The sequence below is a fragment of the Pan troglodytes genome, chromosome 6, assembly GCF_028858775.2.
Source record: "Pan troglodytes isolate AG18354 chromosome 6, NHGRI_mPanTro3-v2.0_pri, whole genome shotgun sequence".
Lineage (NCBI taxonomy): Eukaryota > Metazoa > Chordata > Mammalia > Primates > Hominidae > Pan > Pan troglodytes.
In genome coordinates, this window is record NC_072404.2 from 164,218,254 (window position 1) to 164,241,966 (window position 23,713).

Below are 23,713 nucleotides of genomic sequence, written 5' to 3' on the forward strand. Positions count from 1 at the left end.
CGATCTCCTGACCTTGTGATCCACCCACCTCGGCCTCCCAAAGTGCTGGGATTACAGGTGTGAGCCACCACCCCTGGCTCAAATTTTTTTTTTTTTTTTTTTGAGACGGTGTCATACTATGTCATCCATACTGGAGTGCAGTGGCACCATCATTGCTCACTGCAGCCTTGACCTCCCTGGGCTCAGGCGATCCTCCCACCTCAGCTTCCGGAGTAGCTGGGACTACAGGTGTGTACCACCATGCCTGGCTAACTTTTGTATTTTTAGTAGAGACAGGGTTTTGCCATGTTGCCCAAGCTGGTCTCAAACTCCTTGGCTCGTGATCCTCCTGCCACGGCCTCCCAAGTGCTGGGACTACAGGCATGAACCACTGTGCCTGGCCTAAATTTACTTTTATAACAATTACTTTTTAAAATGTCAGAACTTCCTTATAATTACACACATATATTTTTATATAAATGTACAAAGGTAATCACATCTTATCTGGATTTCTGTGTGCACCTTTTCTTAAAAATGTTAACAATCACATATAACCTCGTATAAATTGTTTTCGTTTGCAGATGCCTCCTTTTTCATAAAATTATGTCCTTGTTTTATAATGCTGTCTTTTCCAATATAGCTGGGATCACGCCACTGCACTCCAGCCTGGGTGACAGAGCAAAACTCCATCTTGGAAAAAAAAAAAAAAAGAAAGAAATATAATTGGTGATGTTTCTGAAGAGAAAATCCTTTGTGGTTCTTCATATTCCTAACTTGCATGACACTCTTGCTCAAAGAAGGACACCTGCTCCTAAAACCCGTCTACCAGCGGGTCTGGCTACTGTTGCTGTGGATTCCTGGGCAATACCAATCCTGCTCAACGCTTTGGATGTCCCACTCTGCCTCAACTCCAATCGGCCTCTATCATTGCAAACAGTTGGCTGAGCCTTTTCTTAATGTCCAGTTCATTTGGAGCAGGACAGGATTTTGTGTGTACTCTGATGTGCTCCGCAAGCTTAGACTTGTAAATGAAGCCCTTCCCACAATCGCCACAGGCAAAGGGCCTCTCGGGCCTGTGGATGCGCTGGTGCCTCAGCATGTGTCCCCTTTCCCGGAAGTTCTTGTCACACTCAGGGCAGTGAAAAGGCCTCTCCCCTGTGTGCAGGCCCTGATGGCTGAGCAGCTGCGCCTTCAGGCGGAAACTCTTGTCACACTTGGGACACTGAAAAGGCTTCTCTCCCGTGTGCGTTCTGATGTGCTCGATGAGCTTGGAGTGTTTCACAAAGCCCTTGCCACACTCACAGGAGAAAGGCATCTCCCCGCTGTGCAGCAGCTGGTGGGCCTTCATGTCGGCCTTCACGCGATAGCGCTTGTCGCACTCCGGACACTGGAAGGGCCTCTCTCCCGTGTGCAGGCGCTGATGGCTGAGCAGCTGCCCCTTCAGGCGGAAGCTCCTGTTGCACTCTGGGCACTGGAAGGGTCTCTCCCCGCTGTGCACGCGCAAGTGCTCCGTGAGCTTGGATTGTCTGGTGAAGCCCTTGCCACATTCCCCGCACGAGAACGGCCTCTCCTTGCTGTGCGTGTGCTGGTGGGCCTTCAGGATGCCCTTCAGGCGGAAGCGCTTGTCGCACTTCAGGCACTGGAAGGGCCTCTCCCCGCTGTGCACTCTCAGGTGCTCACGGAGCTTGCACTGGTGGGTGAAGCCTCTGCCACACTCGCTACAGGAGAACGGCCTCTCCCCACCGTGCCGGAGCCGGTGGGCTCTCAGCATGCTCTCCAGGCGGAAGCTCAGCCCACACTCTGGGCACTGAAAGGGCTTCTCGTCCGTGTGCAGCCGCTGGTGCCGCAGCAGCTGTCCCCTCTGACGGAAGTTCCTGCCACACTTGGCACACCAGAAAGGCTTCTCTCCGCTGTGGACTCGAATGTGCTCCGTGAGTTTACACTGCTTGGCGAAGCCCTTGCCACACTTCCTGCAGGAGAACGGTCTCTCCCCACCGTGCGCGTGCTGGTGGACCTGCAGCAGGCGGCGCAGGCGGAAGCGCTTGGTGCAATGCGCACACTGGAAGGGCTTTTCTCCAGTATGCGCCCTGCAGTGGCTGGCGAGCCTGGCGCTCATAGGGGAGCGCTCGCCACACTCCGAGCAGGAGCAGGGCCCCTCTGCGCCATGCTGCAGCGCCTCCGTGTCCCCTTCCTGGTGGCTGTTCCCCTCCTGGGGCAGGCGCGAGCCTGGCTTCTGTCCCGAGTGCACACTGCTGGAAGCCCCGCGGCCTTCTCTCCAAGAGGCCGGCCCCTCCCGGCTGTGCTGGCACCGGCGAGCCTGCGTGCTGTCCACCGGGAGGGAGCACTTGGCGCATGGAGTGCACGGGGCAGGCTTCTCCCCCTGCTGCGGGAGGCGGTGGCTGGGATGCGCCAGCTCGTGTCGGAAGCACATTTCACCGTCAGCGCTCTGGAAGGGGCCCCTCCCCGTGTGGGCCGCCAGATGGCGCAGGAGACACAGCTTCCGGCGGAAGCTCTTACCGCACACGCCACACCGGAAGTGCCTCTGTACCCGAGGGCTGCTCCACGGCATCTGCGTCTCCGCTCTCTTGTTGAATTTCTCCCAGGCCCTACGTGTCCGGTCCTTTGAGTGGCCTCTCTGGTGCATTACTAAATGGTTGTTCTCCCAACAGCTTTCCCCGCAGACAGGCCAAGGGTGCTGGGTGCTCTCCCAGGCGGGGACGTCCCGCAAACCAGGAAGATCCAGATTTCTGGGACCTGGGATTCCTTCTTTTAGGGTAGATTCACTGGGGCCGCAGGCTAGTGGCGGAGGAGCCCTGGCGTCGTGTCTCTGTGGGCTCGCGAGGGTGATGCCTTGGTCAGGCCTGAAGGAAACAAAGGATCCAAAGGAACACTGGCTCTCAGGATCTAATTGGAAATGGCTTTTAGTTTTTCCTGAATTCATAGCCTGCTGGCTTCCTGCAATTGAAAACAAAAATTCAGTCGGTATTCCTGTCTGCAGCACTACTAGCGATTCTCACAGTCAAGTGACCCACAAGAGTGCCTTGTGGTGGCCTGGGAACCCAGCTTCCACTGAGCTACCCAACCATGCAGTGTGGTCTGTCTCATGGCCGTGAGTTTGGTGAGTCTCCTGAAACTAAACTGAACAGACATATCTTTGGATAATATTGAAAAAAGGAAAATATAGGTCACAAATATAGAGTGTAAGCTCTGGAATCAGTCTGCCTAGTTTTGAATCCTATCTGTCCACTGTGTAACCTTTGTCAAGCTAATCTCTTTTGGCTTCAGCTCCTTCTGTAAAAACATGGAAACAAAAGTACATAAGATTACTGTGAGAATTAAATGAGCTAATGTGCATGAGGTGCTTAGCATGGTGCCTGGCATAGTGCATGTACTCTGTAAGTGTTGACTGTTCTCATGACTTCAGGAAAGCCAGTGTATCGCATTCTGATGTACAGACACACCTGGAGTCCCGAGCTGGAGCCCTGACTAATACCACAGTTATACGTGATCCTTGAACCATCCTGTCTCTAAGACCTGGCAGCAAGGCTTGGGCCTATTCCTCCCTCCCTGCCCCCATTTCTGCCAATGTTTCAAGAAGGTTTCTTGGAATAATGAATAGATGGTAGAAAGTTGGGTAATTTGTGGGGAAAAACCTTCACTTTCGAAAGAAGCACCTAAAAACAAAAACTATTTGACAAGATTTCTTGAAATGATGCTCCTGTTTGACTTTTTCATTCTGTACTTTAAGAATCCAAAAATCTCAGACTCTCTCATCATGACAAGAAATGAAAGAGAGGAGCTCAGGTTGAAGTATTCAAGTAGACAACAGTCTCTAGTTAGGAAGGAAGCCACGTTAGTCACAAAGATCTGGATAACCATGGGCCAGGCATGGTGGCTCACACCTATAATCCCAACACTTTGGGAGGCTCAGGTGGAAGGACTGCTTGAGGCCAGGACTGCTTGAAGCCAGGAGTTCAAGACTGCAGTGAGCTATGGTCATGCCACTGTGCTCCAGCCTGGGTGACATAGCAAGATCCTGTGTCTTAAAAAAACAAACAAACTAGATAACCAGTTTCTGCTGAGTTCTTACTATATAAACTGTCTCTCAATATATATACACATATATATGTATACATATATACACATATTTATGTATACATTTATATATATGTATATACACGTGTGTGTGTATATATGTGTGTGTGTGTATGTGTGTGTGTGTGTGTGTGTATATATATATATATATAGTTTTTTTTTTTTTTTGAGATTGAGACTTGCTCCATCGCCCAGGCTGGAGTGCAGTTGCATAATCTCAGCTCACTCACTGCAAACTCTGCCTCCCAGGTTCAAGCAATTCTTCTCCCTCCGCCTCCTGAGTAGCTGGGATTACAGGCACCTGCCACCATGCCTGGCTAATTTTTTTGTATTTTTAGTAGAGTAAGGGTTTCACCATGTTGGCCAGGCTGGTCTGGAACTTCTGACCTCAAGTGATCTGCCCGCCTCGGCCACCCAAAGTGCTGGGATTACAGGCCTGAGCCACCATGCCTGGCCTAACACTATATATATTAACCAATTCAATCCTGTTAACATGGGTACTTTCATTTTATAGATCAGGCATTGAAATACCAAAAGGTTCAATAACTTGCCCAAGGTCACCAAGAAAAAGCAAGATCCAGACACAGACTCTAGAACCCACATTCCTAACCATTATGCTTTACTGCCTTTATCTAGAAGATAAGAGTCATCAAACCTCAGCTTGCCCAAACAGGATGACAAGATCAGAGAAGAGAAACAAATCTGAACACGATGTCTCAAGGTTGGGGCCCTGATTTCTTAATACTCACCCCAAAACAGCTGTTCCTCAAAACCTGGATCAAAATGCTTATCAACAGAGGAGCAAATTATGTTTCCTGATTTCTGTGATTCTCTCCATTTCCTGAAGGGCTCTCCCCCGTGTTCAATCCAGGATATTAGTTCTGGTTTTGGAAGTCCATCATCTGCACAGAGAAGTCAGACAGGGTAGTTTGGCTTCCTGAATTTAAAGCACACTAAGTTTCTAAATTTCTCAACATTCACTCCTGGGACAAAGTATGAGAACAACATGTCAAAAAAAAAAAAAAAAAAACAGGTTTACACAAAGATGAAAAAACCGCCTACACATCCTAACAATGCCTTCTAGTCTGTCTGGGCATGTTAGATCAGGTATGTTGTTTTAATTTTGTCATGGTCCCCACACATTTAGCAATGCTGTATTTTGTCCAAAAACAAAATGGCTAATGCTATATATATATATATATATATATATATTTTAAATTATTTATTTATTTATTGAGATGGGTTCTCACTCCGGTTGCCAAGGCTGGATTGCAGTGGTGCAATCATGGCTCACTGTAGCCTCGGCTTCCCGGGCTCAGGTAATTCTTCAACCTCAGCCTGGGACTACAGGCACGGACCACCAGGCCAAGCTAATTTTCGCATTTTTAGTGGAGACGGGTTTCACTGTGTTGCCCAGGCTGGTTTCAAATTCCTGTGCTCAAGCAGTCTGCCTGCCTTGGCCTCCCAAAGTGCTGGGATTACAGGCATAAGCCACTGCGCCCAGCCTTCAATATTCTTAATAGTGATTTAATAACAGCCAGATCATAGGGTCCAATTTTAAAGCAAGTTGGTTATGGCAAAAATGCGGTCAAAAAGGAGTTTTTAAAATAATGCTTTAAGTTATTATTACTATTGTTTTAGATAGGGTCTCACTCTGTCTCTCAGGCTGGAATGCAGTGGCATGATCACAGCTTACTGCAGCCTCAACCTCCTGGGCTCCAGTGATCTGCCCACCTCAGCCTCCTGAGTAGCTGGGACTACAGGCAAGAGCTACCACACTGGCTAATTTTTTTTATTAGTTTCTGAAATGGGGTCTCACTATGTTGCCCAGGCTAACCTCAAACTCCTGGACTCAAGTAGTCTTACCCCACCCTGGAGTCTCAAAGTGCTGCGATTACAGGCATGAGCCACCGCACCTGGCCAGTGGTTTAACTTATTAGAAATATTTCTGGCACATGGAGAAGGAGAAAAATATACAAAAACCTGGATGCCATCTAACTTTGTCAAATCCTACTGTGCTGACACACTTCAGGTTTTTTTTTTTTTTTTTTTTTTTTTTTTGATAGGGTCTCACTGTGTCTCCCAGGCTGAAGTGCAGTGGTGCAATCATAGCTCATTGCAGCCTCAACCTCCTGGGCTCAAGTAATCCTCCCACCTCAGCCTCCTGACAGCTGGGACTACAGGCGGGAGCCACCATGCTCAGCTAATTTTTAAATTTTTTGTAGAGAGAGGGTCTCCCTAGTTTGTCCAGGCTGGTCTCAAACTCCTCGGCCCAAGATATCCTCCTACCTCAGCCTCCGAAAGTGCTGGGATTATTGGGATGAGCCACCATGCCCAGTCTACTTCAGGTTTTTTGAAGATATGAGACATTACACAGTTTAAGCCCCTGTATATCCCTCTCCAGACATAAGCACTACCCTGAATCTGGTGTACATTATTCCTATGCATGTTCTTATTTTAAAATATATATGTATAAATAAAATGTTGCTGGGTTTTTGTTTTGTTTTTTTTTTGACAAAGTTTCACTCTTGTTGCCCAGGCTGGAGTACAATGGCGCAATCTCAGCTCACCGCAGCCTCCGCCTCCCAGGTTTAAGCGATTCTCCTGCCTCAGTCTCCCGAGTAGCTGGGATTACAGGCATGCGCCACCACACCTGGCTAATTTTTGTATTTTTAGTAGAGACAGGGTTTCTCCATGTTGGTCAGGCTGGTCTCGATCTCCCGACCTCAGGTGATCCGGCTGCCTCGGCCTCCCAAAGTGCTGGGATTACAGGCATGAGCCACCGTGCCCGGCCTATATTGCTGGTTTTAAACTTTACACAGACCAGGCCGGGCGCAGTGGCTCACGCCTGTAATCCCAGCACTTTGGGAGGCCGAGGCGGGAGGATGACGAGGTCAGGAGTTCGAGACCAGCCTGGCCAATATGGTGAAAGCTCATCTAATACAAAAGTTAGCTGGGTGTGGTGGTGTGTGCCTATAGTCCCAGCTACTCGGGAGGCTAAGGTAGGAGACTTGCTTGAACCTGGGAGGTGGAGGTTGTGGTGAGCCGAGATCGCGCCACTGCACTCCAGCCTGGGCAAGAGAGAGAGACTCCATCTTGAAAAAAAAAACAAAAAACTTTACATAGACCATACCACATTGTACTGCAACTTGCTCTTCTCTCCTCAAATTATATTTTGAAAATTTCTCCATTTTGGAACACTTGGCTTCATTTGTTTGATAGTCTTGATTATATGAATATATCACAGTCTGTCTTTTTCTTCTGCTCCCTGGCATGCCTCTATGAATACACACATAAGCACTGACAGTTCTTGAAGTGAATTGCTGTATCATAGGATAAGCATGTCTTCAACTTTACTGTATGTTACCAAATTGCTCTCCAAAGTGGCTATGCTGATTGACAATAGAGTAGGAATGTTCACTTTGCTTCATATCTTGACAACACACGATGCTATCAGATGTTTTACTATCTCTAACACAGTGTCACATAATAAGTCTTGCTATCTGATAAGACAATCAGTCACGTTCCATCTTGTTCCATAAGACTGTCTTCATTATTCTTGTCTTGGTTCTCCCATGTTCTTTAGGATCAGCTTATCAAATTCTGCAGAAAGCTCTATTGGGATTCTGACTGGACTTGCTTTGAATCTATAGATTCATTTGGGGAGAGAATTGACAGAAGGCAGAAAGATCCACGTAACTGACTATTAGATTAAGAAGATGGGTGGCCAGGCGTGGTGACTCACGCCTGTAATCCCAGCACTTTGGGAGGCCAAGGCGGGTGGATCATGAGGTCAGCAGATCGAGACCATCCTGGCAAACACGGTGAAACCCCGTCTCTACTAAAAATACAAAACAATTAGCCGGGCGTGGTGGCGGGCGCCTGTAGTCCCAGCTACTCGGGAGGCTGAGGCAGGAGAATGGTGTGAACCCGGGAGGCGGAGCTTGCAGTGAGCTGAGATTGCGCCACAGCACTCCAGCCTGGGCGACAGAGGGAGACTCCTTCTCAAAAGTAAATAAATAAATAAATAAAAGAAGATGGGTGTTCTCCTAGCCGGCCACAGTGGCTCACGACTGTAATCCCAGAACTTGGGGAGGCCAAGGCAGGTGGATCACTTGACCTCAGGAATTCGAGACCAGCCTGGGCAACATGATGACGATGATGGATAATCACAAGGATATGATGAAAGCATGAGAAACAGTTGTGGCCCAACAGTGAAACAAATTAAAATGTAGCATAATTTTGTCTTTTTTTTTTTTTGAGATGAAGTCTCACTGTTGCCCAGGCTGGAGTGCAATGGCGTGATCGCGGCTCACTGTAGCCTCCGCCTCCTGGGTTCAAGCGATTCTCCTCCCTCAGCCTCCCAAGTAGCTGGGATTACAGGCATGCACAACCACACCCAGCTATTTTTTGTATTTTTAGTAGAGATGGGGTTTCACCATGTCGGCCAGGCTGGTGTCAAACTCCTGACCTCAAGTGATCCACCCACCTCAGCCTCCAAAAGTGCTGGGATTACAGGCGTGAGCCACCACACCTGGCCAAAATGTAGCATAATTTTGAACAACTGATAAGAATGAAAAAAAGAGAATCCATTTGATCTTGATGCTTGGAACATTCTTATTAGGCTGGCACAGGGTTAATGGCATAGAATTATATTTTTGCCTCTATAGATTCATTTACTGTAACTGATTCTTCAGTAACAATGAAAATAATGTAATGTTTTCAGTTATATGTTTTAGAAACAATCCATACATTACAGCCTGCAAAAGTTAACTATGGTAGGCCAGGCACGGTGGCTCATGCCTGTAATCCCAGCACTTTGGGAGACCAAGGTGGGTGAATCACCTGAGGTCGGGAGTTTGAGACCAGCCTGACCAACATGGAGAAACCCCGTCTCTACTAAAAATATAAAATTAGCAGAGCGTGGTGGCGCATGCCTGTAATCTCAGCTACTCAGGAGGCTGAGGCAGGAGAATTGCTTGAAGAGGCGGAGGCTGCAGTGAGCCGACATGGTGCCATTGCACTCCAGCCTGGGCAACAAGAGTGAAACTCCGTCTCAAAAAAAAAAAGTTAACTATGGTAACAGAACAGAATATAAATATTAGAAACTTCGCAATATAAAGGAAGTGGTATGGCTGTTGTCAACTGGCAGAAGAGATGAAGGGAAATACTAGAGAACGAATTATCTTTATATACTGAATGAGTCAGATGAAAATGATGGAATACAATCTAGAATCTTAAACATATTATTTTAAATTATAAAGCTGACCAACAGAGGCACAAAAACTATCAAAAACTGGGGAGAAGATGATAGAAGAGGGATTGTATAAGTGAACTAATGCCTAATTTTTCATTGTAATTAATTCTGTCTAAACTCGATAAATCAAGTTATTGGAAGCATATTTAGATTGGAGGAAGCCACTTTAAAAACTAAAACAAAAATGGTTAAAAGTGGTTGCCCTCACGTGGTTAACTGAATGTGGAGATAAGAATGAAACGGGCTGGGCGTGGTGGCTCACGCCTGTAATCCCAGCACTTCGGGAGGCTGAGGGCGGCGGATCACGAGGTCAGGAAATCGAGACCATCCTGGCTAACACGGTGAAACCCTGTCTCTACTAAAAATACAAAAAAATTAGCCGGGTGCAGTGGTGGGCGCCTGTAGTCCCAGCTACTCGGGAGGCTGAGGCAGGAGAATGACGTGAACCCGGAAGGCGGAGCTTGCAGTGAGCTGAGATCCCGCCGCTGCACTCCAGCCTGGGGGACAGAGCCAGACTCCGTCTCAAAAAAAAAAAAGAAAAGAATGAAACAGGAGACTTCGATCTTTCACTTGATGCTTCTCTGAACAGACTGATTTTTTAAAAATGATATTTGATAAATGAAATATAAAAACCAAATAAGCAAAAAGGACATCCAATACCATACCCAGGCAGAGACAGCTACTCTTTTTTTTTTTTTTTTCCTTTTTGGAACGGAGTCTCACTCTGTTGCCAGGCTGGAGTGCAGTGGCGTGATCTCGGCTCACTGCAACCCCCGCCTCCCAGGTTCAAGTGATTCTCCTGCCTCAGCCTCCTGAGTAGCTGGGACTACAGGCGCCCGCTACCACGCCCAGCTAATTTTTGTATTTTTAGTAGAGACGGGGTTTCACCATGTTGGCCAGGATGGTCTTGATCTCTTGACCTCGTGATCCACCTGCCTTGGCCTCCCAAAGTCCTGGGATTACAGGCGTGAGCCACCGCGCCCAGCAGACAGCTACTCTTAAAACACTTCAGGCCAGGCGTAGTGGCTCACGCCTGTAATCCCAGCACTTTGGGAGGCCGAGGTGGGTGGATCACGAGGTCAGGAGATTAAGACCATCCTGGCCAACATGGTGAAACTCTGTCTCTACTAAAAATACAAAAATTAGCCGGGCATGGCAGCACGCACCTGTAGTCCCAGTTACTCGGTAGGCTGAGGCAGGAGAACTGCTTGAATCCGGAAGGCAGAGGTTACAGTCAGCCAAGACTCCAGCCTGGGTGACAGAGTGAGACTGTGTCTCAAAAAAACAAACACTTCATTGTACACCCTTCCAAAATAGCTTTTCTGAAGTATTTAGACCCCACTGTAAAAGCTGTGAGGTGGGGACATCGTAGGTTAAAGATATACAGAGCACTTCATGAATGTGCGCTAGGTGTGCTCCTATGTGGACAATCATGGCATCCTGATAGTAAGTCATGACTAAAGGCCCCTCATAAATAATATTTAGTCACCCGGACCACCTTACATTGTTCAAATATTCTCATGCAACAATGTCTACCCTTGAGTAAAGATTAACAATGTTTAACAATAGATTGCAGGGTAAAAATACCCTTCTGAGTTAATTTCTGAGAAATCTTGCTACCTGAGAAACAGGAGCATCAAGTGACTGTGACCCCTTACAGGATCCAGTTCCATGACCTACCCACAAAGGTGAACAGGTCTTACCTAGAGAGACGAGAGTCTCATAATTGCTTCTCATCACATGCTTGTAAAGTTCCTTCTGCCATGCCTCTAGATCCTGCCATTCTTGCTCGGAGAAATAAATGGCAACATCCTCAAAAGTCAGAGGTAGCTGAAATTGTAGACATAAGACATATGCATTCATGGTTGCTTCAAAATGACTCCAGCTCCTTCTCCTTGTTAATTTAAAAGACTTCTGCAGTGGACAAATGTTTTTGGTTGTTCAGCAGCTTCTTCCTGGAGAACTACTCCTTCCTCTACTCCAATTACATCATTCTGCTGTTAACCACTACATCCCCCGCTCCACGTTTCATTATGCTTGTTCAAAGTATATATACACATGTAGAGTATGGAATTTTTTTCTTTACAAAATGGGAACAAGTCACTTTGTAACTTCATTCACTTAATATGTCACAGACTTCTTTCCAGGTCAATAATATATATTGAGGCAAATTCATTTTTTTGGTAAAGTCGCACTATATTCCATGAGTAGATATACCCCACTGATGGGACATATAGTTTGTTTCCCTTATAAATTACAGTATTCGGCCAGGCGCAGTGGGTCATGCCTGTAATCCCAGCACTTTGGGAGGCTGAGGCGGGCAGATCACGAGATCAGGAGTTCGAGATCAGCCTGACCAACGTGGTGAAACCCCACCTCTACTAAAAATACAAAAATTAGCCAGGTGTGGTGGCGTGCACCTGTAATTCCAGCTACTGGAAAGGCTGAGGCAGGAGAATTGCTTGAACCTAGGAGGCAGAGGTTGCAGTGAGCGGAGATCGCGCCACCGCACTCCAGCCTGGGCGACAGAGCAAGACTCGGTCTCAAAAAAAAAAAAAAAAAAAAAGTGTTCTCATGTGCTTTCTAGGTATTAGTGCTTTTAGTTCTTCAGGATAAAGTATAAAAGGGGAAATACTAAATCAAAGAGAATACACATCTTCAGTTTTAATAGATAACATCAGATTGCCTTCCAAAAAGAATGCAGCACATTTACCCTTGCTATTAACATGAGACTTCTTGTTTCTTTACACCTTTGCCAGCACAAGATGTTCTCAAACCTTATTTTTTGCCAATGTGGGGCGGCAAGTTGTATTTCAGTATTTTAATTTACATTATAAGGCTGGAAGTCCTAGCCACAGCAATCAAGCAAGAGAAAGAAAGAAAGGGCATCCAAATTGGAAAACTATCTCTGTTTGCCAATGATATGATCCTCCACCTAGAAAATCCTAGAGACTCCTCCAAAAGACTCCTCCAAAAGACTGCTAGATTTGACAAATGAATTCAACAAAGTCTCAGGTAACAAAATTAATGTATATAAATCAGTAGCACTGCTATACACCAACAGCGACCAAGCTGAGAAATCAAGAACTCAGTACCTTTTACAATGGCTGGAAAAAACAATAAAATGCCTAGGCATTCACTTGACATGGTTTGGCTCTGTGTCCCCACCCAAATCTCCTGTTGAATTGTAATCCCCAGGGTTGGAGGAGGGGCCTGGTGGGAGGCAACTGAATCATGGGGGCGGACTTCCCCCTTGCTGTTTTCATGATAGCGAGTTTTCACAAGATCTGGTTGTTTAAAAGTGTGTAGCACTTGCCCCTTCGCTGTCTCTCTCCTGCTCCAGCCATGAGAAGACCGTGTGATTGTAAGTCTTCTGAGGCCTCCCCAGAAGCAGAAGACTAAGAGTTACCAGCAATTGGTTTTGAATTTTACTGCTTTTCTAAAAACTGCATTAGAAAAAATGCAATGTATGCAAATGTTCAGTATTGTTTAATATTTGTGTTTATTACAGTTGACTTGGATAAACGGATACTTCCTGAGGCTCACAACTAGGAGTATGTAAATTATATATTTGTTAATTTAAAACACTCTAATTACATAAGCATACATCCCACCTTTTATTGAACTGCCATTGTTATTGCCATATGTCCTCAATTTTTATGGGTATTAAAGTTTATCTTGTTCCAACTTAAATTTTTTTTTTTTTTTTTGAGACGGCATCTTGCTCTGTTGCCAGGCTGGAGTGCAGTGGCGTGATCTTAGCTCACTGCATCCTCCACTTCCCAGATGCAAGCAATTCTCCTGCCTCAGCCTCCTGAGTAGCTGGGACTACATGTGTGCACCACCACACCTGGCTAATTTTTTTGCATTTTTTGTAGAGATGGGCTTTCACCATGTTGGTCAGGCTGGTCTCCAACTCCTGACCTCAAGTCATCCACCCACCTTGGCCTCCCAAAGTGCTGGGACTACAGACATGAACCACCATGCTCAGCCTCTTCATCTTTTATTTTTATTTATTCATTTTGAGACGGAGTCTCACTCTGTTGCCCAGGCTGGAGTGCAGTGGCGTGATCTTGGCTCACTGCAACCTCCACCACCCTGGTTCAAGCGATTCCCCTGCCTCAGCCTCCTGAGTAGCTGGGATTACAGGCACACGCCACCACACTGGGCTAATTTTTTTGTATTTTTAGTAGAGATGGGGTTTCACCATGTTGGCCGGCTGGTCTTGAACTCCTACCTCAGGCAATCTGCCTGGCTGGGCCTCCCAAAGTGCTGGGATTACAGGCACGAGCCACCGCACCCAGCCAGCCTAGTCATCTTTAAATTTTTTTTTCTTTTTTTTTGAGACGGAGTTTTGCTGTTTTGCCCAGGCTGGAGTAAAGTGGCACGATCTCAGCTCACTGCAACCTCCACCCACCAGGGTTCAAGCGGCTCTCCTACCTCAGCCTCCCAAGTAGCTGGGATTATAGGTGCCGGCCACCACCCCTAGCTAATTTTTGTATCTTTAGTAGAGACAGGGTTTCGGCACATTAGCCAGGCTGGTCTCGAACTTCTGACCTCAGGTGATCCACCCGCCTCGGCCTCCCAGTGCTAGGATTACAGGCGTGATCCACCGCGCCCGGCCAAAGTTTATTTTTATTTATTTATTTGTTTATTTTAAATGTTAGTTTCAGGCGTACATGTGCAGGTTTGCTATACAGGTAAATTGCATGTTGTGGGGGTTGGTGTGCAGACTGTTTCATCACCCAGGTAATAAGCATAGTACCCAATAAGTAATTTTTCAGTCCTCATTCTCCTCCCAGCCTCCACCTTCAAGTAGGCCCCAGTGTCTGTTATTCCCTGCTTCGTATCCATATATACTCAGTGTTTAGCTCGCCCTTATAAGTGAGAACGGCACTTTGTTTTCTACTCCTGTGTTATCTCACTTAAGACAATGGCCTCCAGCTCCATCCATCTTTCTGCAAAGGATATGATTTTCTTTATGGCTGCATAGTATTCCATAGTGCATATGTACATTTTCTTTATCCAGTCTGCCACTGATGGGCATTTAGGTTGATTCCACATCTTTGCTATTGTGAATAGTGCTGCAATGAACATATGCAAACATGTGTCTTTATGCAGAACAATTTATATTCCTTCGGGTATATATTCAATAATGGGATTGCAGGGTCAAATGGTAATTCTGGCTGGGCGCGGTGGCTCACGCCTGTAATACCAGCACTTTGGGAGGCCAAAGCGGGCAGATCACCTGAGGTCAGGAGTTCTAGACCAGCCTGGCCAACATGGAGAAACCCCATCTCTACTAAAAATACAAAAAATTAGCTGGGCGTGGTGGCACGCGCTTGTAATCCCAGCTACTCAGGAGGCTAAAGCAGGAGAATTGCTTGAACCCAGGAGGCAGAGGTTCCAGTGAGCTGAGATAGCACCAGCCTGGACAACAGAGCAAAACTGCATCCCCCCCAAAAAAAAAAAAAAAAGTTAATTTTGCTTTGAGTTCTTTGAGAAATCACCAAACTGCTTTCCACAACGGCTGAACTAATTTACATTCCCACCAGCAGTGTATATGTGTTCTCTTTTCTCTGTAACCTTGTTTTTAACTTTTTAATAGCCATTCTGACTGATACGGTTTTGATTTGCATTTCTCAAATGATTAGTGATGCTGAGCATTTCTTCATAAGCTTGTTGGCCATGTGTATGTATGTCTTCTTTTGAGAAGTGTCTGTTCATGTCCTTTGCCCATTTTTTAATGCAGTTGTTTTTTGCTTGTAAATTTAAGTTCCCCATAGATTCTGGATATTAGACCTTTGTCAGTTGCATAGTTTGCAAATATCCCATTCTGTAGGGTGTCTGTTTACTCTGCTGATAGCTTCTTTTGCTGCATAGAAGCTCTTTAGTTTAATTAGGTCCCATGTGTCAATTTTTGTTTTTGTTGCAGTTGCTTTTGGAGTCTTCATCACGAAATCTTTGCCAGGGCCTATGTCCAGAATGCTACTTCCTAGGTTATCTTCCAGGGTTTTTATAATTTTAGGTTTTACATTTAAGTCTTTAATCCATGTTGAGTTGATTTTTGTATATGGTGTAAGGAAGGGGTGCAGTGTCGGTCTTTTGCATATGGCTAGCCAGTTATCCCAGCACCATTTATTAAATAGGGAGTCCTTTTCCCACTGCTTGTTTTTGTTGACTTTGTAGAAGATCAGATGATTGTAGGTATGTGGCGTTATTTCTGGGCTCTCTATTCTGTTCCATTGGTCTATATGTCTGTTTTCTTACCAGTACCATGCTGTTTTGGTTACTGTAGCCTTGTATAGTTTGAAGTCAGGTAGTGTGATGTCTCCAGCTTTGTTCATTTTGCCTAGGACTGCCTTGGCTATTTGGGCTCTTTTTTGGTTACATATGAATTTTAAAATAGTTTTTTCAGCCAGGTACTGGCTCATACCTGTAATCCCAGTAAGTTGGGAGCCCAGGAGTTTGAGAACAGTCTGGGCCACATAGCTAAACCCCATCTCTACCAAAACAGTAACAAAACCCACAAAAATTAGCAGGGCATGGTGGCACATGCCTGTAGTCCTAGCTACCTGAGAGGCTGAGGTGGGAGAACTGCTTGAGTATGGGGTTTCACCATATTGGCCAGGCTGGTCTCGAACTCCTGGCCTCATGATCTGCCCGCCTTGGCCTCCTGAAGTGTTGGGATTACAGGCGTGAGCCACCACTCCTGGCAATATAGTTTTTTTCTAATTGTCATTGGTAGTTTGATAGGAATAGCAATGAATCTGGAAACTGCTTTGGGCAGTATGGCCATTTTAACAATATTGATTCTTCCTATCCATGAGCATTAAATGTTTTTCCCTTTGTGTTATCTCTGATTTCTTTGAGTAGTGTTTTGTAATTCTTGTTGTAAAGATCTTTAACCTCCTTGGTTAGCTGTATTCCTCGGCATTTTTGACTAGATGTGAATGGGACTGTGTTCTTGATTTGGCTTTTAGCTTGGATGTTGTTGGTGTATAGGAATGCTACTGATTTTTGTACACTGATTTTTGTATTCTCAGACTTTGCTGAAGTTGTTTTATCAGATCAAGGAGCGTTTGGGCACCCTATGGGGTTTTCTACATATAGAATCATACAGTCTGCAAACAGGGATAGTTTGACTTCCTCTATTTCTGTTTGGATGACTTTTATTTCTTTCTCTTGCCATACTGCTCTGGCTAGGACTTCCCATCTTTTTGTTATATTCATTATGAAATTTAGAGTTGAGTTTTAAAAACTCTGACTTCTTTAAATTTGTCTTAGTCTGTTTAGTATTGCTGTAAAGGAACACCAAGGTGGGGTAATTTTTAAAGAAAAGAGGTTTATTTGGTTCACAGTTCTGCAGGCTGTATAAGAAGCACATCACCAGCATCTACTTCTGGCGAGGGCCTCAGATGGCTTTTGTTCATGGTGGAAGGTGAAGGGGGCTGGGCACGGTGGCTTACACCTGTAATCCCAGCACTTTGGGAGGCCAAGGTGAGCAGATCACCTGAGGTCAGAAGTTCAATACCAGCTTTGCCAATATGGCTAAACCCTGTCCCTACTAAAAATACAAAAATTAGCTGGGTGTGGTGGCAGGGGCCTGTAATCCCGGCTACTTGGGAGGCTGAGGCAGGAGAATCGCTTGAACCCAGGAGGCAGAGATTGCAGTGAGCCAGTATCACACCATTGCACTCCAGCGTGGGCGACAGAGCGACACTCTGTCACACACACACACACACACACACACACACACAGAAGGTGAGCTGGCATGTGCACAGATCACATGGCAAGAAGAAGCAAGACAGAAGGGGGGATGTCAGGCTCTTTTTAACCAGCTCCCTCAGGAACTAATAGAGGACAGCACCAAGACATTCATGAGGGATCCACCCCCCATGACCTAAACACCTCCCATTACAGCCCACTTCCAACAGCGCAGATCCATTTTTTTTTTTTTGAGATAGAGTCTTGCTCCATCGCCCAGGCAGGCTGAAATGCAGTGGCACGATCTCAGCTCACTGCAGCCTCCACCTCCCAGGTTCAAGCAATTCTGTCTTGGCCTCCCAAGCAGCTGGGACTACAGGCGCCTGCCAACATGCTCGGCTAATTTTTGTATTTTTAGTAGAGGCAGGGTTTCACCTTGTTGGTCAGGCTGGTCTCGAACTCCCGACCTCAGGTGATCCACCTGCCTCAGCCTCCCAAAGTGCTGGGATTACAGGCGTGAGCCACTGTGCCCAGCTGCAAATCCAATTTTGACATGAGCTTTAGGGACAAATATCCAAACTGCAGATATAGCAACACTTAAATCAGATATTCATTATTTTAACTTTAAGGAAATATAGTCATTTCTGCTATAATCCTTGTTTTGAAATGTGAATTTGTTCCAACATGATTATTAGGAGACAATATATTACAAAATTTTGCATTTGCTTATGTGCAATTCTGTCTATAAGAAACACTAGATTAGTGGTTCTCAATCAGAACAATTTTGTCCCCTGGCGACATTTTTTATTGTTATAATGTGGGGAAGCAGGGTGGCCTACGGGCATCTAGTGCGTAGCAGCCAAGAATAGTGATAAACATCCTACGATGCGCAGGACAGCCTGCAAAACAGAAAATTATCCAGCACAGGATGTTAGTAGTGGCAAGGGTGAGAAACTTTGTACTATGTGAACAAACAGAACTGGGCTGCATAGACATACGCAAAATGCACACATGCAACACACTTCAAACATCAGATTACCCTGTGTTATGAGCCCTACCCATTTGCCTCCGGGGTCACAACTTTCCATCTCATTTCAGATAACCTTCCTTTCACCACTTCACAATAGCTCACAAACTGCAACCCTTGCTATGCCCACTTCCACAAGCACATTTCAGGTAGTTCTTTTAGGTTTTTTTTTTTTTTTGAAATGGGGTCTCACTCTGTTGCCCAGGCCAGAGTGCAGTGGTGCCAACACAGCTTACCATAGCTTTGCTCTCCTGGGCTCAAGTGATTCTGTTGCCTTAGCCTCCCGAGTAGCTAGGACCACAGGGATATGCCACCACACCTGGCTAATTTTCTGTAGAGAGGGGTCTCACCATGTTGCCCAGGCTTCTTTTTTTTTTTTTTGTCTTTCTTTCTTTAGAGACCGAGTCTTGCTCTGTCACCCAGGCTGGAATGCATTGACGCGATCTCAGCTCACTGCAACCTCCACCTCCGAGGTTCAAGTGATTCTCCTGCCTCAGCCTCTCGAGTATCTGGGATTACAGGTGCCCGCCACCACATCCAGCTAATTTTTTTATTTTTAGTAGAGATGAGATTTCACCATGTTGGCCAGGCTGGTCTTGAATTCCTGACCTCAGGTGATCTGCCCACCTGGACTTCCCAAAGTGCTGGGATTACAGGTGTGAGCCACCACGCCTGGCCTGCCCAGGCTTATTTCAGGCAGTTTTTAAGGCAATTGAGATAATTTATTACTCATTAAAGTGCATAAAACTGCTTTTAGGTTCTTTCAACACATCACTGATGAAAGTTTGAGTATTGTATGTGTAACATTTCTCCCAATAAGCTCTGTGGTTTTTATTGCACAATTTTGCATAGCACTATGATTTTTAGAAATGCATATGCTGTATTATTGCAGAACTGAACGTATGTTTATACTTGTGTTAAAGATACTCATTCTCTTCTCTTCTCTGATTAAAATTCCTTACTTTTAAAACTTTTTTAATTTTTAGAAGTTTAAAGATCCAGAAAGTTACAGAGAAAACTATAAGCATCCTAGTATTCACCACTGACTTAACAAGTTTAACATTTTTCTTCAGAGTTCCTTTTAATGAAATAGAATGTGACCGGTGAAACTCAAGTTCTTGTGGTTCCTCTCTTCAATCATGTTCTGATATTGTCACATTCTCCTTCCTTTGTAAAGGCAAACATTATAAATAATATGGGAACTTTCCAGTTCATTTTAATACATATATGTATCTGTAAATATTCAGTATTACTTTGTGTCTTTTATACGTAAATACTTTATTATACTTGTATTCTTCCCTCAACATTTTGGGATCTGGCCCTGTTGAGTTTCCTTTTTTTTTTTTTTTGGAGACAGAGTCTTGCTCTGTCGCCCAGGCTGGAGTGCAGTGGCGCGATCTCGGCTCGCTGCAAGCTCCGCCTCCCGGGTTCTCCCGCCTCAGCCTCCCGAGTAGCTGGGACTACAGGCTCCCGCCCACACGCCCAGCTAATTTTTGTTTTTGTATTTTTAGTAGAGACGGGGTTTCACCGTGTTAGCTAGGATGGTCTCGATCTCCTGATCTCGTGATCCGCCCGCCTTGGCCTTCCAAAGTGCTGGGATTAGAGGCGTGAGCCACCACGCCCGGCCCTGTTGATCATATATGTAGCTAATTTATTTTAATTTTGTATAGTGTTCCACCGTCTGAATGTCACAAGTTTGTTTGTTTTTGAGATAGAGTCTCGCTCTGTCGCCCAGGCTGGAGTGCAGTGGCGCCATCTCAGTTCACTGCAACCTCCACCTCCCGAGTTCAAGCAATTCTCCCTACCTCAGCCTCCCGAGGAGCTGGGATTACAGGCGCCCGCCACCACACTCAGCTGATTTTCGTATTTTTTAGTAGAGACAGTTTTTCGCCATGTTGGCCAGGCTGGTCTTGAACTCCTGACGTCAAGTGATCTGCCCACCTCGGCCTCTCAAAGTGCTGGGATTACAGGCGTAAACCACGGCGCCTGGCCTGAATGTCACAGGTTTTAAAATCCATTCTTTTACTCATTAATAATTTATTTTCAGGTCTGTGATTTGGCTGTTTATATCCTTTCCCCATATATATAGGTATGTATATATTTTTGGAGACGGAGTTTCGCTCTTGTTGCCCAGGCTGGAGTGCAATGGTGCAGTCTCGGCTCACTGCAACCTCCGTCTCCCGGGTTCAAACAATTCTCCTGCCTAAGCCTCCCGAGTAGCTGGAATTACAGGCGCCCGCCATCATGCCAGGCTAATTTTTTGTATTTTTAGTAGAGTTGGGGTTTCACCATGTTGGCCAGGCTGGTCTCGAACTCCCGACCTCACGTGATCCACCCGCCTCGGCCTCCCAAAGTGCTGGGATTACAGGCGTGAGCCACCGCGCCCGGCCTAATTCATTTAATAATCAGCAAAAATCCTCAACATTAAAGTTTACAAGATAAAAATACCCTCTAAACCTCGATTTTAAGAAACCACTAACTTAATTTTTTGCATCCTCTTCTACTCTTCCCAACGTATCATCTTACACTCAACCCAAATCACGCTAGACAATAAATTCTGACATTGAAGCCCGCGCCAAACACCGTTTCAACCATTCGGAATCTTAAACTTTTTGGAACAGTTGTTCTGATTTCGGTGACTATGATGTAAAACTGGTTGACCTGTAACATCCACCTCTGGCCCCAAACCTTTCTATCCTTTCCACCGTCCGCTCCCCGTCCGCCCGGCATCCTCGCCCAGGCTCCGCCACGCTCCTAGGTCGGCCTCGGTCCACGCTCGGCTTTGTCCAGGGGTTTGGCCACGGACAAGCCGCGGGAGCGGAGGCCACCTGCTCACCGCAGGGCCCAGAATCCACATCCCCAGCAGAAGCGGCCTGCAGACTCCGTCCTACCAGTGCACCGCGCGCACTCACGGGGACCCCAGGACACGGGCGAGCCCGGAACCCGAGGACCCACCACGACCCCGAAACCGGGCGTCCAAACAGGCTAGCCCGCTTACCCGAGGCGGCTCCGCCATGGTCCGCGCGGTCCCGCCCGGCCCTGGCAAAGCCGACAGTCTCCGGCGGCTCCGCGGGAACCTGCCCTGCTGCGCACTGACTCCCCTCCGCTCCGCCCCAACCCGACTCCCACGCACAGCCCGGGTGGCCCCCAAACGCAGCGCCGGCCGGGCGCGGTGCATGCTGGGACCCGGCGCCCGGCCGCGGCTGCCGCTCCGCCCTACAGCGCCTCCTGCGGGAGGAAGAAGCGGCGCTGCCTGAGCGTCGGTCCTCAGAGGAGGGACCCAGGGGCCCGGGCACCCTCAGAGCAGGCCGCAGCACGCCGGTCTTTGAGGGACCCTCGGATTCCCGGGATCTGGGGAGGGAAGCGGTCAGAGACAAGCTGAGGAGCTGACCGGAGGGGAAACGGAGGGGCAGGACATGGAGAGATCAGGGACAGGGACAGGGAGAGATCAGGGACAGGGACAGGGAGAGATCAGGGACAGGGACAGGGAGAGATCAGGGACAGGGACAGGGAGAGATCAGGAACAGGGACAGGGAGAGGGAGACGCGCTCCACAGAAACCCAGACTGAGAGGCAGCGAGAGGGGAACCTCCGGTGCGGTTCCTCCCAAAGCCGCCCCCGAGACAGGCTTCGTCTGTGAGGGGGTCCCGGGAATCCAGCGAGGCCGGAAAGTGGGTGGGGGGCGCGCGCTGCCCGCAGTGGCCCGGGGCATCCGTCCCGCCGGGGGCGCGGAGGCCGTGGGAGCCCCATGCTTGTCCCGCCGGGGACGCGGAGGCGGGGTCCGCCCACCAGGTCCGGTCGCCGTGGGTCTAGAGCCCTCCGGGCTCCCCGGGCGGCCACGCTCCTTCCTTAGCAGAGAACGGCTTTGGGCAGAGACCCCATGCGGAAGCCACCCCGGCCTCAGGGCCGCCTGCAGGGACTCAGGGTGGCCCAAGGCTGCGGTCGGGCACCCCCGGCCCCGGCAGGAGACAGAGACAGAGTAGGAGGAGAAGACGGAGGAGGCCATGACACAGGGCGTGAGAAACACGAGAACGCAAGAACAGGGGAGAGGTGGGGAAACCAGGAAGAGACAGAAAGGAGAGAGGGCGAGGAAGGGGGTGGCGATTGTCTCCAGAAAATCAACCTCGCATTCTGTCTTAGTCATGTTTTAGGTGTCAGGCTGAAGTAGCAAAGGAAAAGTGTGTAGTTTGGAGAGGATGTGCATAAGAAATAAAATAGTCCCTGCGTAGGCTGAGGAGCATATACGCATCTGTGTTTGCCACAGAATCGTGAAATGTACATGCACCTTACTGTTTAACGTTTTTTATTTTTACAACTGTTATACAGTACAATTTTTTTTTTTTTTTTTTTTTTGGAGACAAAGTCTCACTCTTGTCACCCAGGCTGGAGTGCTGTGGCGCAATCTCGGCTCACTGCAACCTCTGTCTCCTGGATTCAAGCAATTCTCCTGTCTCAGCCTCCCGAGTAGCTGGGATTACAGGCATTTGCCACCACGCCCGGCTAATTTTTGTATTTTTAGTAGAGACGAAGTTTCACCATGTTGGTCAGGCTGACCTCAAACTCCTGACCTTGTGATCTACCTGCCTCGGCCTCCCCAAGTGTTGGGATTACAGGCGTGAGCCACGGCGCCTGGCCTTTTTTTTTTTTTTTTTTTTTTGAGACAGAGTCTTGCTCTGTCGCCAGGCTGGAGTGCAGTGGTGGGATGTCGGCTCACTGCAACCTCCGCCTCCCGGGTTTAAGCGATTCTCCTACCGCAGCCTCCCGAGTAGCTGGGACTACAGGTGCGCGCCACCATGCCCGGCTAATTTTTTGTATTTTAGTAGAGACGGGGTTTCGCCATATTGGTCAGGCTGGTCTCGAACTCCCAACCTCAGGTGATCCACCCGCCTCGGCCTCCCGAAGTGTATACAGTACAATTTTTTTTTTTCTTTTTTATTGATCATTCTTGGGTGTTTCTCGCAGAGGGGGATTTGGCAGGGTCACAGGACAATAGTGGAGGGAAGGTCAGCAGATAAACAAGTGAACAAAGTTCTCTGGTTTTCCTAGGCAGAGGACCCTGCGGCCTTCCGCAGTGTTTGTGTCCCTGGGTACTTGAGATTAAGGAGTGGTGATGACTCTTAACGAACATGCTGCCTTCAAGCATCTGTTTAACAAAGCACATCTTGCACCGCCCTTAATCCATTCAACCCTGAGTGGATACAGCACATGTTTCAGAGAGCACAGGGTTGGGGGTAAGGTCACAGATCAACAGGATCCCAAGGCAGAAGAATTTTTCTTAGTACAGAACAAAATGAAAAGTCTCCCATGTCTACCTCTTTCTACACAGACACAGCAACCATCCGATTTCTCAATCTTTTCCCCACCTTTCCCCCCTTTCTATTCCACAAAACCGCCATTGTCTTCATGGCCCGTTCTCAATGAGCTGTTGAGTACACCTCCCAGATGGGGTGGTGGCCGGGCAGAGGAGCTCCTCACTTCCCAGTAGGGGCGGCCGGGCAGAGGCGCCCCTCACCTCCTGGACGGGGCGGCTGGCCGGGTGGGGGGCTGACCCCCCACCTCCCTCCCGGACAGGGCGGCTGGCCGGGCAGAGGGGCTCCTCACTTCCCAGTAGGGGCGGCCGGGCAGAGGTGCCCCTCACTTCCCCGACGG

At 47.5% G+C, this 23,713-nt stretch overlaps 1 protein-coding gene across 2 annotated transcripts; it reads right to left on the reverse strand.

The window, feature by feature from the left end:
• Positions 1 to 424: 424 nt before the first annotated feature.
• ZNF786 (zinc finger protein 786) lies at positions 425 to 22,075 on the reverse strand. 2 transcript variants are annotated; one of them, XM_063815757.1, is made up of 5 exons: positions 21,064 to 21,192; positions 11,035 to 11,161; positions 10,498 to 10,582; positions 4,824 to 4,976; positions 425 to 2,934 (listed from the first exon to the last, which is right to left on the reverse strand). In XM_063815757.1, the coding sequence occupies exon 5, from the start codon at positions 2,918 to 2,920 to the stop codon at positions 884 to 886; it is 2,037 nt and encodes a 678-aa protein (XP_063671827.1). In that variant the 5' UTR covers positions 2,921 to 2,934; positions 4,824 to 4,976; positions 10,498 to 10,582; positions 11,035 to 11,161; positions 21,064 to 21,192; the 3' UTR covers positions 425 to 883. The 2 variants fall into 2 exon arrangements, with proteins under 2 accessions (XP_063671827.1, XP_527956.6); XM_527956.8 differs by lacking the exon at positions 10,498 to 10,582 and having other exon boundaries at positions 21,064 to 22,075.
• Positions 22,076 to 23,713: the final 1,638 nt, after the last annotated feature.

Bases quoted from the DNA above. Each gene is read 5' to 3' on its own strand.
- ZNF786 (XM_527956.8), bottom strand. From the start codon at position 21,243: ATGCACCGCGCCCGGCCGGCGCTGCGTTTGGGGGCCACCCGGGCTGTG. The intron at 11,162-21,063 runs GTAAGCGGGCTA...CTACAATTTCAG, and splicing joins CCATGGCGGAGCCGCCTCGG to CTACCTCTGACTTTTGAGGA. The intron at 4,977-11,034 runs GTAAGACCTGTT...TTCTCTGTGCAG, and splicing joins TGAGACTCTCGTCTCTCTAG to ATGATGGACTTCCAAAACCA.